This window comes from Oncorhynchus masou, chromosome 5, assembly GCF_036934945.1.
Source record: "Oncorhynchus masou masou isolate Uvic2021 chromosome 5, UVic_Omas_1.1, whole genome shotgun sequence".
NCBI lineage: Eukaryota > Metazoa > Chordata > Actinopteri > Salmoniformes > Salmonidae > Oncorhynchus > Oncorhynchus masou.
Window position 1 is genome coordinate 25769508 of NC_088216.1, and position 15576 is coordinate 25785083.

Sequence of the window (15576 nt, forward strand, 5' to 3'; positions counted from 1 at the left end):
TGAGAAACAAATCTTTCCTACAGATGAGTCAACAGGATTAATGGAAGGTAGGTTCTGAGGGTCAGGTATTGATTGACACGTTCCTGAATAATAAAGCAAGACAGTTAACCCACTGTTCCCCCGTGCGCCGATGTTGATTAAGGCTAAATGCGGAAGACACATTTCAGTGGAATGCATTCAGTTGTTCAACTGGCTTGGTATCCCCCTTTCCCTAATACATGTGTTCCCCATCTTCCGTTGGTATCGCCCAGACGACCAAACTAATCGTTAATGAACAGGAATTGATGCAAGCCAGTTAAGAACAACTTATTTACATTGACGGCCTACACCTGCCAAACACGGACGAAGCTGGGCCAAATGTACGCCGCCCTATGGGACTCTCAATCACCGCCGGTTGTGATACAGCCCAGTGAGATGACTTTATTTCGCATCACCCATAACGTGTAGACTAGAGAAGGAGCGATGACTGTTAGTATACGTTTGTACTTGCACATTGTGAAATCGCTACATCTCTGAAGTTCACAAGCAATGTTATTAAATTCTAAATGTTGGCTAGATATTTCAACTCTGGCAAGCGTGAATGTCTGACTGAAAATATTTGAGGCTGCTTTGTGACACAGCTCCTTCTAGCTACATTAAATCACATTGTTTTCTCGAGACAGCGTGGTATGGACAATCCTCAACACCAAGTGAATAATCTTGCAGCGTGTGATATCAGAGCCCAAAATCAATATCGACTCATTGGAGATCCACCAAAATATTTGGTTATTTAAGTAGGGCAATTTGTTTAATTGCCGCTTACACATGCTGAGATACAGTATTCTACATTTTAATATTTTACGGAGAAATCTAAAGATCAGACACAAACAGCAGATATGACATTTTCATAATATATTTTAATATTGTTTCATCCCAAACTGAGAAATCAACTGATGCAGGGTGTCAACATGATGCAACTTTTAGAACTTGATCAGTGCATTGTTTATTTTTGGAGCATCTCTGTAAACAGATTTTAATACATTCTCCTGATTGTCAAATACAATGGGCATAAGATCCAAACTGTGGCACAATCATGTTGGTTTAGTTTTAAAACAGAGTGAATTCAAAACAGACAAAGGCATACAACATTAAAACATAGCTATTACTACATAGCATATGCATATGTTCCCAGCAGGAACGACTTGAGATTAGTGTATTTGCAAGCAACACATATTGCATCCCAAGCCTGTTATTTAACTTTGTTCTTCTGCTGGATCCTCTTCAGACATTCATGGAAAGAAGGAGGAACTGAAAAGACAAAAGTCATTTCATAATCAAAAGCAAATCATGTCTTGGTGGGCACATCACACCGGATGGACTTTACAGTGGAAACATATACACTTATTATACAAAATGTAATGTTCATATTATACACTTTTATTATACCTGCAGTATGTTCATGTTGACCTGGCCTGTCTGGCCTTTGTCCAATGCTTGGAACACCCCTGGGGGAGGACAAATGTATATATTTTTGTCAACAACCAACATATTATTGGGTATGTCCAACAACTCCAAAGCATTAAACATCTCTGAGTGTTTACTTGTTCCGCAAAAATACAAGTTATTTGACCAGCTACATCCCATAAGGTGGTACAGTCCCTTGGTACTCACTGAACATATTTTCCAGGCGGACGATGCAGGTGAGGTAGTCATCAAAGTCGATATCGTAGTTCTCATCAGCGAACCTCAAGCCAAGCAGCTGGAGGAGCTTGGTATTCAGATGCATGCCTTGGATGGTGGAGACAGAATGTTACTAGTTAGGCTCTGATTCACACCTTTGCCTTCGTCTTTCTGGCCCCCTGAAATGTCTTCTTGAGAGAGCGTGGGAGTACTCACAGAGAAAGAGACCTTCAAGATCAAAGGCAGGATTCAACACTAGCATTCTACCATTGAGATATGACCTTCTATGCAGGCATTTTGTTCTAACCCTATGTACCACGCAGTAGTCTCTCACCTGCTGCTTTGAGAGCTATGCGGAGCTCATAGGAGGACATCTTCCCCGACCGGTCTGTGTCATAAGAAATGAAGAGCATCTGCAACCAACACCATAGACATCATTATCACCTCCAATCCACACACATGTTCAATATTAAATTGCAGTCATTTGCAATTGTATAACAATGTATATGATATTGTAACTGACAGCAAAATGTAGTCATGCTGTACTTACAATCCATTTCTTCATCTTTTCCCAGAAGACCTTGAACTCCTGGAACTCAAGCTGCCCTGAATTGTCAACCTGGATTGATCTGTCAAGGGAAGTAGCCTACATGACCAAAAGTATGTGGACATGCTCGTCAAACATCTCTTTCCAAAATCACGGGCATTAATATTGAGTTGCTGCTATAACAGCCTCCACTCTTCTGGGAAGGCTTTCCACTCGATGTTGGAACATTGCTGTGGGGACTTGCTTACATTCAGCTACAAGAGCATTAGTGAAGACGGGCACTGATGTTGGGAGATAAGGCCTGGCTCACAGTCGGCGTTCCAATTCTTCCCAAAGGTGTTCGATGGGGTTGAGGTCAGGGTTCTGTGCAAGCCAGTCAAGTTCTTCCACACCGATCGACAAAACATTTCTGTATGGACCTCGCTTTGTGCACAGGGGCATTGTCATGCTGAAACAGCAAAGGTCCTTCCCAAACTGTTGCCACAAAGTTGGAAACATAATTGTCTAAAATGTAATTGTAGACTGTAGCATTAAGATTTCCCTACACTGGAACTAAGAGGCCTAGCCCAAACCATGAAAAACAGCCCCATTATTCCTCTTCCACCAAACCTAACAGTTGGCACTATGCATTCCATCAGGTAGCGTTCTCTTGGCATCCACCAAACCACATTCATCCATCAGACTTTCCAGATGGTGAAGCATGATTCATCTTTCTAGAAAACGCCTTTCCACTGCCCCAGAGTCCAGTGGCAGCGAGCTTGACATCACTCCAGCCGATGTTTGGCATTGCGCATGGTGATCTTTGGCCTGTGTGCGGCTGCTCGACCATGGAAATTATTTTAATGAAACTCCCGATGAACAGTTATTGTGCTGACGTTGCTACCAGAGGCAGTTTGGAACTCGGTAGTGAGTGTCGCAACCGAGGACAGACAATTTTTACACGCTTCAGCACTCGGCAATCCCGTTCTGTAAGCTTGTGTGACCGACCACTTCACGGCTGAGCCGTTGTTGCTCCTAGACATTTCCACTTCACAATAACAGCACTTACAGATGACCAAGGCAGCTCTTGCAGGGCAGAAATTTGACGAACTGACTTGCTGGAAAGGTGGCATCCTATGACAGTGAAAGTCACGGAGCTCTTCAGTAAGGCCATTCTACTTCCAATGTTTGTCTATGGAGATTGCATGACTGTGTGCTTGATTTTATACACCTGTCAGCAATTTGAAGGAGTGTCCAAATATTTTTGTATATATAGTGTATATTGTAAAAGCATGACTCCAATATTGATCACAATAATGCATTTTCCAAAGCCTCATTCTAGGCGTTTAGGGCAGGTAGAGGATACATCCATCAGGTTGATGATGCTGTGGCAGGTGTTGAGACTCAGACCGTCAAACTTGATCTCTCTCCCTGAAGGAAGAGAGAGGAACATCATAAAATAATCACGATAATATTATAAAATCTGTAATCACAGACCCAGAGTGTGCAATTTTTTTTTTTTAAAGAGTCAAGAGTCAACCTATGTGCGTTTGGACGTGTATTCAAATGACATTCGCTGAATTGCTCTTTATGCTAACGCCGGAGTTGTAATAACACACAATGGATGTGACTTTAGAGGAGGGCTGCTTACTCCTGCTAAGTACTCCATTCAACACCTGCTGAAGCTCCGTGGCAGAGATGGCCTGGTCCTAAGGAGAAGACACAATAGACAAAATATGATATTCTGGCTATGACCAATGAGTGGCGCACACGTTTCAAAGTTTATTCGCCACAGGACACAACAGGTGTAAACCAGTACAGTGAAATTTTTACGTTGAGAGCTCTTTCAGGTCAGTGCCAGTACCTTATTCAATGCAGGGGTACTGGAGTGGTTGAGGTGGGTTTATACATAAAAAGTGACTGGTAGTAGGATATACATGTAAACAGGGCTGAAAAGTGACTGGTAGCAGGAATATATAAATACATTGTGGTAATATATACATGTATAGAGGAGTAACAGTGACCAGTAGAAGAAATAGCTAGATACTAATGGAAATCAATAATCAATTAATCACAGCGTAAATGGTAGTAATAAATCTAATCACTAATCATTTTAGCAGCAGCGTAGGTGTGAGGGGGTGTGTGGAGTCAATAATGAGTGTGTGAGTAAGGCTGTATGCGAGTGTGTTTAAGAGTGACATTGAAGGTGTGTGTGTGTCAGAGTGGGTAGAGTGTGTGGATCGTCTGTGGGAGTGGGATATTATAAGAGGGAGAGCAGTAGTTGTTAGCCATTTAACAGTCTTATGACCAGGGGGTACGACATTACTGTTTTCCTTCGACATGCTCATAGTATCTGAATCAGTGACATTGCCAGTTTAGCAGAAACAGCTCTCCTCATTTCTTATAATATTTTTACTTTCTTACCGAACCAGCAATCTTTTCAAACATTCTCCTCAGTCCCTTCTCCTCATCCGTCTCCTCCTCTGGTAGACTGGGCATTGGGGGCTGAGAGATACATCACAATACATCATCAACGGGAAGTAAAGAGCATTGCAGTTTTGTGGTATTCAATAGCAGAGTACTTACATCGGGCAAATCAGCATCTACTGTGTTTCCCATCTCCCTGTTGATGACAACATCCTGTGATTAGCTTTCTATCACATACATTAACTTGTCCAGCAAATCTAACATTGAATAAAAGTCAAACAAATCTTAGTGTGGATTGGCTACAGCCATCAAGGGCTTTCATTCAACCTATCTGCTTGAAACTAATACTGATTCACAGACAATACTCCCAAACGTAAATATCATACATGGTTCCAGCTGCCTTCTCAGAGAAGATGCGTATGATGAAGTCGGCCTCGTCATGGGGCTGGAAGGTGGTGGGCACCAGCAGGTAGTTCCCTGGGGGCAAGGTGAAGCGCTCAGAGATCTCCCTCACGTTGATGTAGGTCTTACTGCGAGCCTTGGACCCATTGTACCGGAAGAAGTCTTTCCCCAGATGGTCCTCATCTGCAGGGGCCTGAGGGAGAAGAGAGAGGGAGGGACATGTTTTTAGAGACCCTTCAAATTCTAATGGGGAACTTTGTGATGAACCACAATAACAGTAACTATAGGTAGTATGTACTAGGAAATTGAAAGGCAATGGATTCCTATTGTTTGTGCATATGGTCTCTTTGCCTGTCGTCTCTCTAACCTCGTAAAGAGCAAAGCCGATGGTTTGCAGGTCCAGTCCCTCTTTCCTCAGCGCACGGCGGTTCTTCTGCATCAGAGCGATGACCACGCTGCACTTATCATTATTATCGTCAGCATGCAGCAGGGTCAGCTTGAACTGAGGGTTGGTCCAAAATGTATCTGGGGGAAAACAGGTTTAAATGGTTGTATTGTTGCTGGAACAAAAGCCTACATACACTATCTGGCATTCCAGAATCAGTGTTGGTCACTTCTGGCACAGTGGATTCATCATAAAGATACAATTGGCATTCCTTTTATCTGGGTCATCAAACTTGTATGAACCAAGCTGACTGTCACATTACAAAGCTCAGATAGAAATGTACAGTGTAGAACATACATGTTCATCTCTCATGTAGAATAGGGAATCAAGTCAAGTCTATTTATTACATTTCGGTCTGCAACCTTGTCCTCTCACCTATGAAGTTCCTGCAGCCGCCTGCGGTGGAGCCACGGATCCAGTTGCCCTCGAACATGTTCACCTCCCACTTCCGCTTGGTTTCGTCCGTCAGAGAGTCCGGCGTCAGGTTGCAGATCTCTATCTTGTCGTAGTTGGCCTTGAAATCCTCAAACTCCATCCTGAAATAAGCAACCATTTTGATTCAGAAAAGTCTTGTATACACGAGTGGTCCCCAGGCCACTGGAAAACCTATTGCTGTTGAACATGCGGGAAACTTTGATGTAGTGCCAGATGTAAAACTATTACAATCGCTGTTGTTACTAACCAGAATTCACCATCATCCATGGAGTTCTGAAGAATGCGTTTCTTCTCAGAACTGTCAATCACATTCCACTCCCTGGACCTGTAAGAGAGAGAGAGCAGATGACAGAATAACCACTCTCCTATAATGCATAGTGTATGCTGGTTTTTATTCCTACTCATCTCAGCAACACCTGATGGAAATTAACTGGACTCACTCATCACTCCAGGCACCGTTCCATTCCACCTGTCCCCAAGGGTTCCTGATCCGGATCAGCTTGACCTTTTTTCCTCTGTAGTTAACCTCCTCAAGGCCTGTGATGGAGTAGGCGTGTCCCTTCACCAGTCCTGAAGCTGTCTGGGCCTCTGACTCAGCAGAGCTGGTGATCTGGAGAGAAGAAAAAACAGAAATTGTATCAGCCTCAAAAGACCAGGACTATGTCTCTCAAACCTGGACCCATATTCACAAAGTGTCTCATAGTAGTAGGAGTGCAGATCTAGGATCAGGTTCATCCTGTCTATATTATCTTATTCATTGTAATCTAAAAAACAAAAACTGATCCTATATCTGACCAGCACTCCTATTCTGAGAAGCTTTGGAAATACGGGACCTGGTGTCTAAGGACCACATGTATAATGGTCTTTCATTGAAACTGGTCTGGAGGCCCTTACGTCGATAGAGCAGCCCATCATTGAGCCTCTGTCGTAGGCCTTCTTCATGATGTTGAACAGGTCAGTTGGAGCACTTTTGGTCTCGTACGTCTCCCCCACGCCACCGGTGAAGTCCTCCATGGCCTCCAGGGTAGAGCCTCCCTTCAGGGACTCATAGCTCCCATTCAACCTGACAGGACAAGGAATGGGATGGGATGGAATGGGTTAACTAGGGATATAATTGGCGTCAAATAGCAGGCATCTGAAAATGAATCCAAGCTTTGCGGAGTGTCTGCATGCATTTGGTGAAAAATTGGTTACAATCATCCAATACTCATGTTTTACATGAACTACACACTATCAAGCAAATGTGACGATAATTGACAATAGTTGTACAAAACACCTATTTGAGTTTGCATACATTTTATACCTGTACTTTTCAAAGTTTACAAGTTACACATACTTGGCATAGGCCTTCTCCAGCAGTGCGCTCCAAAACTCGTTGTTGGAGGCAGAGTGGAGCAGCACCAGGCGGTTCCTCACAGCAGGCAGTCGGTCATCCACCACCACGTCCAGCCATCTGTTGTGCTGCCAGAACTGGAGGAGAGAGACTATACTTAAGCAATAAGGCCCGAGGCGGTGAGGTATAAGACCAATATACCACGGCTAAGGGCTGTATCCAGGCACGACGCAACGCGGAGTTCAGGCTCGAACCACCCAGTTTATAATTACGGATGACTTCCTTTAACTAAAGAATTGTGTAATCACTGATGTCAATACAGTAAGTACTATGTATAGTGGGAAGAAAAAGTATGTGAACCCTTTGGAATTACCTGGATTTCTGCAGATATTGGTCATAACATTTTATCTGATCTTCCTCTAAGTCACAACAATAGACAAACAGCCTGCTTAAACTAATAACACGCAAACAATTAATTGTTAATGTCTATTGAACACACCGTGTAAATATTCACAGTGCAGGTTGGAAAAAATATGTGAACCCTTGGATTTAATAACAGGTTGACCCTCCTTTGGCAGCAATAACCTCAAACAAACATTTTCTGTAGTTGCGGATCAGACCTGCACAACGGTCAGGGGGAATTTTGGACCATTCCTGTTAACAAAACTGTTTCAGTTCCACACTATTCTTGGGATGTCTAGTGTGAACCGCGCTCGAGGTCATGCCACAGCATCTCAATCGGGTTGAAGTCATGACTGACTGGGCCACACCAGAAGGCATATTTTCTTTTGTTCAAGCCAATCTGGTGTTGATTTACTTCTGTCTTTTGGGTTGTTGTCCTGTTGCATCACCTAACTTCTGTTGAGCTTTAATTGGCGGACAGATAGCCTTACATTCTCCTGCAAAATGTCTTGATAAAAAATGACATTTTTCTGTTGATAGCAAGCTGTCCAGGCCCTGATGCAGTCCCAAACCATGATGCTCCCTTCACCATACTTTACAGTTTTGATGAGGTTTTGATGTTGGTGTGCTGTGCCTTTTTTTCTCCACACATAGTGTTGTGTATTCCTTCCAAACAACACAACTTTACAGAATATTTTGCCAGTAGCACTGTGGAACATCCAGGTGCTCTTTTGCGAACTTCAGACGTGCAGCAATGTTTTTTTGGACAGCAGTGGCTTTTTCCATGGTGTCCTCCCATGAACACCATTCTTGTTTAGTGTTTTACATATCGTAGACTCGTCAACAGAGATGTTAGCATCTTCCAGAGATTTCTGTAAGTCTTTAGCTGACACTCTAGGATTCTTCTTAACCTCATTGAGCATTCTGCGCTGTGCTCTTGCAGTCATCTTTGCAGGACGGCCACTCCTAGGGAGAGTAGCAACAGTGATGAAATTTCTCCATTTATAGAAAATTTGTCTTACTGTGGACTGACTTTTAGAAATACTTTTGTAACCCTTTCCAGCTTCATGCATGGCAACATTTCTTAATCTTAGTTCTTCTGAGATCTCTTTTGTTCATGGCATGTTTCACATCCGGAAACACTTCTTGTGAATATTGGGCAGGGCAGCTCTAATCAATATCTCCAATCTCGCCTCATTGATTCGACTCCAGGTTAGTTGACGCCTGACTCCAATTAGCTTCTGGAGAAGTCATTAGCCTAGGGGTTCACATACTTTTTCCAAACTACACTGTGAATGCTTAAATGATATATTCAATATAGACAAGAAAAACACAATCATTTGTGTGTTATTAGTTTAAGCACACTGTGTTTGTCTGTTGTGACTTAGATGAAGATCAGATCAAATTGTATGTCAAATTAATTCAGAAATCCAGATAATTCCAAATGGTTTACATAATTGTTACAGTGGCAAGAAAAAGTTACATTTAAGACTCAGAATATTCTGTGAATAATGTAATATTGTCATATAGATAAAATGCAATGTTCTGTCAATAAAAGTTGATAGTGGGCGATTTTCTTTTTGTGGGCGATTCTACCTGGAAGTGGAAGATGCCAGCGTAGCTGCGGTCAAAGCCCTGGTCGTTGGGCACCACTCTGGCCAGGGTCTCCTTATGGAGGGTCAGAGAGGCAATGGCTGCCAGGAGCCAGCAGTCCCCTGGGTGACACAGACAGTGACAGACAGAGAGAGATTTAGTGAGTCAGGACCTACACACTGAAAGTCATGGACATAACCCCCCATCTTCGCTGTCGTATGTGAGTCTAAGTTTTAAATTCAATGCCCGGGGGCCTTTTCAGGCCCGCAATCTGCTTTCTTGTGGTCCCCAGACAAATATCTCATTGTTATTTCTAGTGTTTGGATATGGATGTATGATATACGATTTGTATCATATAAGAAGTATTATGTATACAAACCTAGTGCTCCTTGACATATGTCTGTCCTGTCAGCCCCACCGACTATGAATTCTGGATTCTCGCAAAGTTCCTGTAAAAGAATAGGAGCAGGTGTAAGAGGCTTAGTGACAGTGGAGAAACAGGTTTAAACGGAGATGGGGTTAGGAGTGACTCTGCCGCCTCGGGTAGGTGTGTTCACATTCCTGGCGTCTTAATCAGTCCCCAGTCACTGGAACGCAGAAACTTAGAGAGGCGGTACAGGTATTCATTCACAAGGGTCACCCGAGAGGAAAATGTGTAAGGATCATAAATAGGATCTTAGTTGGATCTTTCCCATTTTAGTATCTAATGTTACAGGGAGAGATGGTTTTCTTGGAGGTTTGAGGTATGCTAGTTTTAATGGTTGATCACAGATCTTATTCGTTACACACTGCTGTATCAACCTTGGCAAGGCACTCACTCTCAATGGCAGTGTGTGGTCAGCGGTATGTATTGAAATGCACAGTGTGAAAGTTGTTGTGGATAAACAATGAGTGAAAACTGGCTAGCGTAAACTCCTAAGATTAGCTAACCTCTCTGAGCACATAACCACCACTCCCAGCAAAGTCAACAGAGAGAAAACATTCAATGCATGCTTCAAGGCTACATTCCAGAAGACTGTGCCCTACACGTGAGACAGGCATGTACAGCATCTCTAGCTTCATTTGTGTACATAGAACATGTTAAAGTTCCAAGTTTCAAGACATGAACACTGCAGAAAGGGAATTTGATATTAGCCAAATAAAAGTATTGGCTAATACATTCCTTTCTTACAGTACTGGTTTTAAAGGGATGGTTGGATAAAAGCTTGTCATCAACAGACAGAACTGGCCAGGTCATGAGGTTTGATATGTGAACAAGGTAAATATAAGGATTATAGTCTCCTATACTTTAACATTGTGCTAATTTGATCTGAAGGCAAGACACTATACAATCTACCTACGACAGAGACCCCACCCAGGCCATTCCTTCTCAACGATCAACTACAAATATTCTAATTACACTGTAATTACCACTAATTAATGTATTTGTCACATTAGCGCCCTCGTAGTAGACCATTTGTACTATAGCGTACATACCCCAGGCCTCTTCCATTCAAAGTTGATGGGCACGCTCTGGCTGTAGTAGAGGGATGAGTCGCAGGCAGGGAAGTCTGGGTCCTCAAACAGTTTCTTCTTCTGTAGACACTCCTGCCTCAGCTGCTCAAACGTCTTCCCATCCGCTTGGGTGCTGATCGACTTGGCGGGCATCTTGAGGGCTCAGACTAAAGGGGAAACTAGGGAGAGATGGAGAAGGACGGTGTGTGTGTGTGGGAGAGATGTCCCTTGTTTGTGAGCAGTGAAAGAGAGAGAGAGAGAGAGAGAGAGAGAGAGAGAGAGAGGGGCGTTGGTGTTTTGCCAGTCCAGTTTCTTTGATGTGTATGTGGTTTGGACGGAGTGACAAGCTTGTCAAGCAGGTGGGTAGATAGGTACACACCCTCCAGACATAAACTGGTTTGTCCACTCCCATGGCAACACACCTGACCTCGCCCACTTTCCCTGCCCAACTGGCTGTTACTGCTCGCTCTCTGATATGAGAGTTCACTATAGAATGTGTTCTAGAATGTCTGATTTTAGGTAGTGACAGATTTTAAGACACTGCTAACATGTTTGAAGTGGAACAGCACAAGATCGAGTTTTAGATCTTAAAGATCATGATCAATTTGTGGAGAAATAGTTGATCCTATGACGTTATTAAAAGGCCATTTAAAAATAAATGATAGTTTACAAATAAAAGGCTGATATGAACAGAAAATGTATGTCAACTGACAAGAGTATCCATTTGTTTTATCTTTACCATTATAGATATGAAACAAACATTCCTAGTCCAAATCTTTCTCTTAAATTTTCACCTACAAAGAAAAACACGCAACAGGGTGCCAGCTCTTGGAAAAGAAAAACCAGGTACAGCCAGTCAGAGATTACAAAAATATATTTACACTTCTCAGCATATTACAAATAATGCCACTAACAGAATGGTAAGAAACACAGTACAGCTGTCATTCTTTCCCTGTGACTACTCTCATATTGATAACAGTTCAGCATTTTATAGCATACCAACATTCTCAATGAGCGGTGATGATGTTTAACATGAGGACAAATGAGGACAAATTCTGGGGAGATGCAGATTTTAAACAACTCAAGTAATCGAATAGCCAGAGACCCATTTTTAAGATCAATGTGAATTTTGTGCGTGACCGAATAAAACAGGTGTTGACCATCAAGGCACTAGACCCAAAATGCAATCCTCATCCGTAATCATGCCAAGCTAACATTCTACTTTGATGTAAAATTTATTGGAAACATTTCGTGAGCCTGAAAAGTTGAGGTCTCACTAGTAGGACCCATCAGGTAGTTCTCAGTGAAAATGCCATAAATCAAAAGTCCTTTCCTACCCTCTTCCATGTAACTTCTCATTTTGGCATTGTGGATATAAGAATCAAAATAAAACCAAGTCATTTTTTTTCAGTATGTTCAGATTAACAGCTCTTTTTCTACTTAGAAATCTTGTCAAAAACAACCTTGAGTGGGCAATTTTAGCAAGTGACCTTTTGGCCTGAAATTAAGCCTCTGTGATTGGCTTAGGAAAGAAAACATGTATGTCTCCATGGTGACCATGTTTGAGATGGACACAACAGTCTTTTAAACAAAACTAAACAGACAGTCCAAACAAAACAAAATGGCTACTGTCCATGTTTCTCCTGCGCTGTTCCCGTCACCAGGAGCAAGTTACAGGCCATGAACTGGACGTTGAGCACGTTGCTGGTGTTGCCTGTGTAGAGCCCCACCAGCTCGCTGGACGAGCCATCCGCGTGGGTTGTGCTGTGGGTGTTTCGGATGTCCCACACCCTGACTGAGTTGTCCATGGAAGAGGAGGCCACCAGGCTGCTGTCGGGGCTGAACGACAGGCTGGTGACACTGTCCGTGTGGCCCCTCAGGTCCTTGACCAGAGCCCCTGAGGCCAGGTCCCACAGCTTCACCCGTTGGTCCTCGCCCGCCGATGCCAGGTACTTCCCATTGGGCGCGAAGGCTACAGACAACACGGGGCCGCGGTGGCCTGTGAACAGGCGCACTGACGCCCCCTGCTGGGTACTCCAGAGGCGGACGGTTTTATCCGTTGAGCCTGTGGCCAGGTAGTTTGAGTTGGGGTGGAACTTGACGCAGTCCACGTCCGCTAGGTGGCCGGCGTAGAGCCTCAGAGGGTAGGTCCTGGAGAAGGTCCAGAGGCGGGCGGTGCGGTCGTGGGAGCCGCTGGCAAAGTAGAGGCTGCAGGGGCTGACGTCCATGTCCCAGACGGGGTAGGCGTGGCCCTGGTAGAGGGCCGTGTTGGTGAAGCTGCCCAGGTCCCAGTAGCGAATGGACGTGTCCTCCGAGCAGGACAGCAGGCCCGAGCTGTCTGTCAGGAAGGCTGTGCGGAACACCGGACCGCTGTGGCCACGCAGGGTCTTGATCTCGCTGCCCGAGCCGTCCTCTTCATCTGCCTGAATACAGGGGGGAAAAGAGTACATTGACATTTTCAGAGGACACACCATTGTACTGCCTAGATATGTAAAAGTTTCCCATATTTGGCGGCAGAGATACTAACAACCGCCATGCCATTTATCTAACAACTGACTATTTCTGTAAAAATCGTAACCAAAGAAAATCCTCTCACCTCCTCTTCCAGCACGTCACATGCTAGGCGGATGTGTGACACGTCGGTCCGGTGTGGCCTGGCCTTCAGTTTTCTGGCCCTAAGACTCCATAGTTTGACGGCCGAGCTGTCGAACCCGGCGGCCAGCAGCTTGCTGTCAGCCGACACCTCTGCCGTGTTCAGTAGCTGCTCTGTGTGCTGGAAGGCATAGAAGCACACGGTGGTGAGTGACGGCGGCCCCTCCCGCACCTTCTTAATGCAGTCCTGCAGTGCCTCCAGGGCCGCCTCGCTCTGCGGGATCCCTGTGGGGACCTCCACCCCCGCCGCCTCTCCTCGCTCAGGGCCATCCGCACCCGACCACGAGGTGGTAGAGTTGGGGGCCGTGGTGGTGGCCCCGGTAGCTCCCGCACCTGGCGTCCCGTACAGCTGGTAGTCGGTGCGTGGTGAGGAGGTGACCTCTACCTGGATGTGGGTGCTGAGGGCCCTGCAGAGGGTACTGTTGTCTTCGCTCTGCAGGTAGCGTAACAAGTAACTGTAGGCCGGCTCCGTCAGGTTCACCACGTACTTGTGGTCGAGTAAGGCCAGGAGCTTGGGGTTGGCGGTGACATCCTGCTGGGTGAGGACATGGCGAAGCTGCTCCACGGTGGAGCGCTGCTCGGCGTCCCCCAGGAAGAGGCTGTGGAAGCGGCTGTAGAAGCCATCCACCGCCCCCTTCAGGCTGCAGCGCACCATGTCCAGGTGGAGGTAAACGAAGAGTGGGTACAGGACACAGCTCACCTCCTGGCCCCATGGCAACACCGCTTCTGGACCAGAGAAAATAAACAAAGAGTAGGGCCACGATCCTATGCCAACAATAACTAGCATAGCATTTACAATACATTGCTTAATTTAATACTCAGTGGTAAGCTAGTACGGACACTGGAACATAGCCCAATGTTGCATGGCAGTGTACATATCATCAGTCTCTATGCAATTGTGAAGTACCTGAAAGAAAATTGCGAAGTCTGGAAAATTGGGTCTCGTACTGTTGAGAGTCAGCTTGGCAAGGGGCAGCAGAGACAATGTTTGCACACCCCGACTCTGTCTGCACTGCTCAAAGAAAGAGAGAAAATAAGATTAGGTATATGTCCATGAGTAATCACCTGGTACTACTCATCCTAAACTAAAAGATAATGCTTGAGCTTCTCAATAAGTGAGATTTGCTTAATCATGTCTGCAAAAATAGTTGGCATCATTCCCCCATTACATCTGTGATACTAAGTTTAACTTGATTTGGTCATAGATCTTTGCAGAAGATACCGGCCAGCTGCCACTTCAAAGCCTCACCTGTGAGGTTGGCAGCCATCTCCTCTGCGGACTGGGACAGTTTAGCCCCCTTCAGGGAACTTTCAGTGTCCACATACTGCCTCCGCTTCAGGTACTGAGCTACAGTGTACTGGATCTGCTCCGTGCGTACCCGCTTCATAACCTCGGAAAATATTAAATAGTATAACACCATGGGCAAAAGCAAATGTTTACCTGCTTTAAGACGTTGTTTATCTGCTGTAACTTACTGCATTGAATTTCCATAAACTCCTTACAAACACTGCTAGAAATTAGATAGCTCTATTAATAACTTGCTGGAATTACAGACCCATGAGTAACTCACTTCAGTGGTGTTGAAGAGAAAAATGTGCTATATGGCTAGCTAGCTAACACTTTCCAACACAACAACCATTCAATAGAACTGCTAGCAAGGGTCACCATGCAAACTTGGGAGAATCATGAATGACGTGCGTACAAGTGAGCTACAAATGCACTGGTAAAATTATGCACCAAACAGCTTAAGCAAAGAGTATTGCAGTCCTGTCATTAGCAAGCTAGCCAGCAGCTAACGTTAGCTAAGCTAGCTAGTCGATAGAAGGGCCACACGGCCCTTTCGGAACTTTAAGCCGGTTTAGCGAAAAACATCTTATCAACAACAACTTGGCCACTCACTGCATATCGTGCTAATATTCTTCGTTGTCAATTACAGCTATTAAGGAGATTATATTTATGCAATGTGATTGTTTTTTATCACAAATATCCCGTTGCCTATTGTAGCAACCCCATCACGTATGTCTACCCCTTCCATCAAATAGCAGCTCGCTCTCATCTTGCAGTCATCGATCGATTGACTTATCTTGCCTGAATGTGATGGCAAAAAAATCTGTTTTGTGTTCTGTTTACTGACACCCAAAACACTACAACTAGCTACTTGCAAAAGTCAATAAATTCACAATCAGTAATAGTGTAATGCTGATTTT

At 44.5% G+C, this 15576-nt stretch overlaps 2 protein-coding genes across 3 annotated transcripts; both read right to left on the reverse strand.

Annotated features, from left to right (window-relative positions):
• Nucleotides 1–876: 876 nt before the first annotated feature.
• On the reverse strand, nucleotides 877–11050 carry LOC135538006 (calpain-9-like). Its single transcript, XM_064964005.1, has 19 exons — nucleotides 10699–11050; nucleotides 9602–9671; nucleotides 9226–9344; nucleotides 7231–7364; nucleotides 6789–6957; nucleotides 6335–6504; nucleotides 6142–6219; nucleotides 5835–5995; nucleotides 5382–5539; nucleotides 4999–5207; nucleotides 4772–4808; nucleotides 4610–4690; nucleotides 3837–3894; nucleotides 3552–3616; nucleotides 2210–2278; nucleotides 1994–2072; nucleotides 1651–1767; nucleotides 1426–1484; nucleotides 877–1287 (listed from the first exon to the last, which is right to left on the reverse strand). Exons 1-19 carry the CDS (start codon nucleotides 10867–10869, stop codon nucleotides 1261–1263), a joined length of 2031 nt encoding a protein of 676 aa, XP_064820077.1. The 5' UTR covers nucleotides 10870–11050; the 3' UTR covers nucleotides 877–1260.
• A 522-nt stretch (nucleotides 11051–11572) lies between these two features.
• Nucleotides 11573–15526, reverse strand: LOC135538017 (TAF5-like RNA polymerase II p300/CBP-associated factor-associated factor 65 kDa subunit 5L). Of its 2 annotated transcripts, XM_064964017.1 has the most exons (5): nucleotides 15269–15523; nucleotides 14618–14759; nucleotides 14276–14380; nucleotides 13313–14094; nucleotides 11573–13139 (listed from the first exon to the last, which is right to left on the reverse strand). In XM_064964017.1, the coding sequence occupies exons 2-5, from the start codon at nucleotides 14754–14756 to the stop codon at nucleotides 12342–12344; spliced, it is 1824 nt and encodes a 607-aa protein (XP_064820089.1). In that variant the 5' UTR covers nucleotides 14757–14759; nucleotides 15269–15523; the 3' UTR covers nucleotides 11573–12341. The 2 variants fall into 2 exon arrangements, with proteins under 2 accessions (XP_064820089.1, XP_064820083.1); XM_064964011.1 differs by having other exon boundaries at nucleotides 14618–15526.
• Nucleotides 15527–15576: the final 50 nt, after the last annotated feature.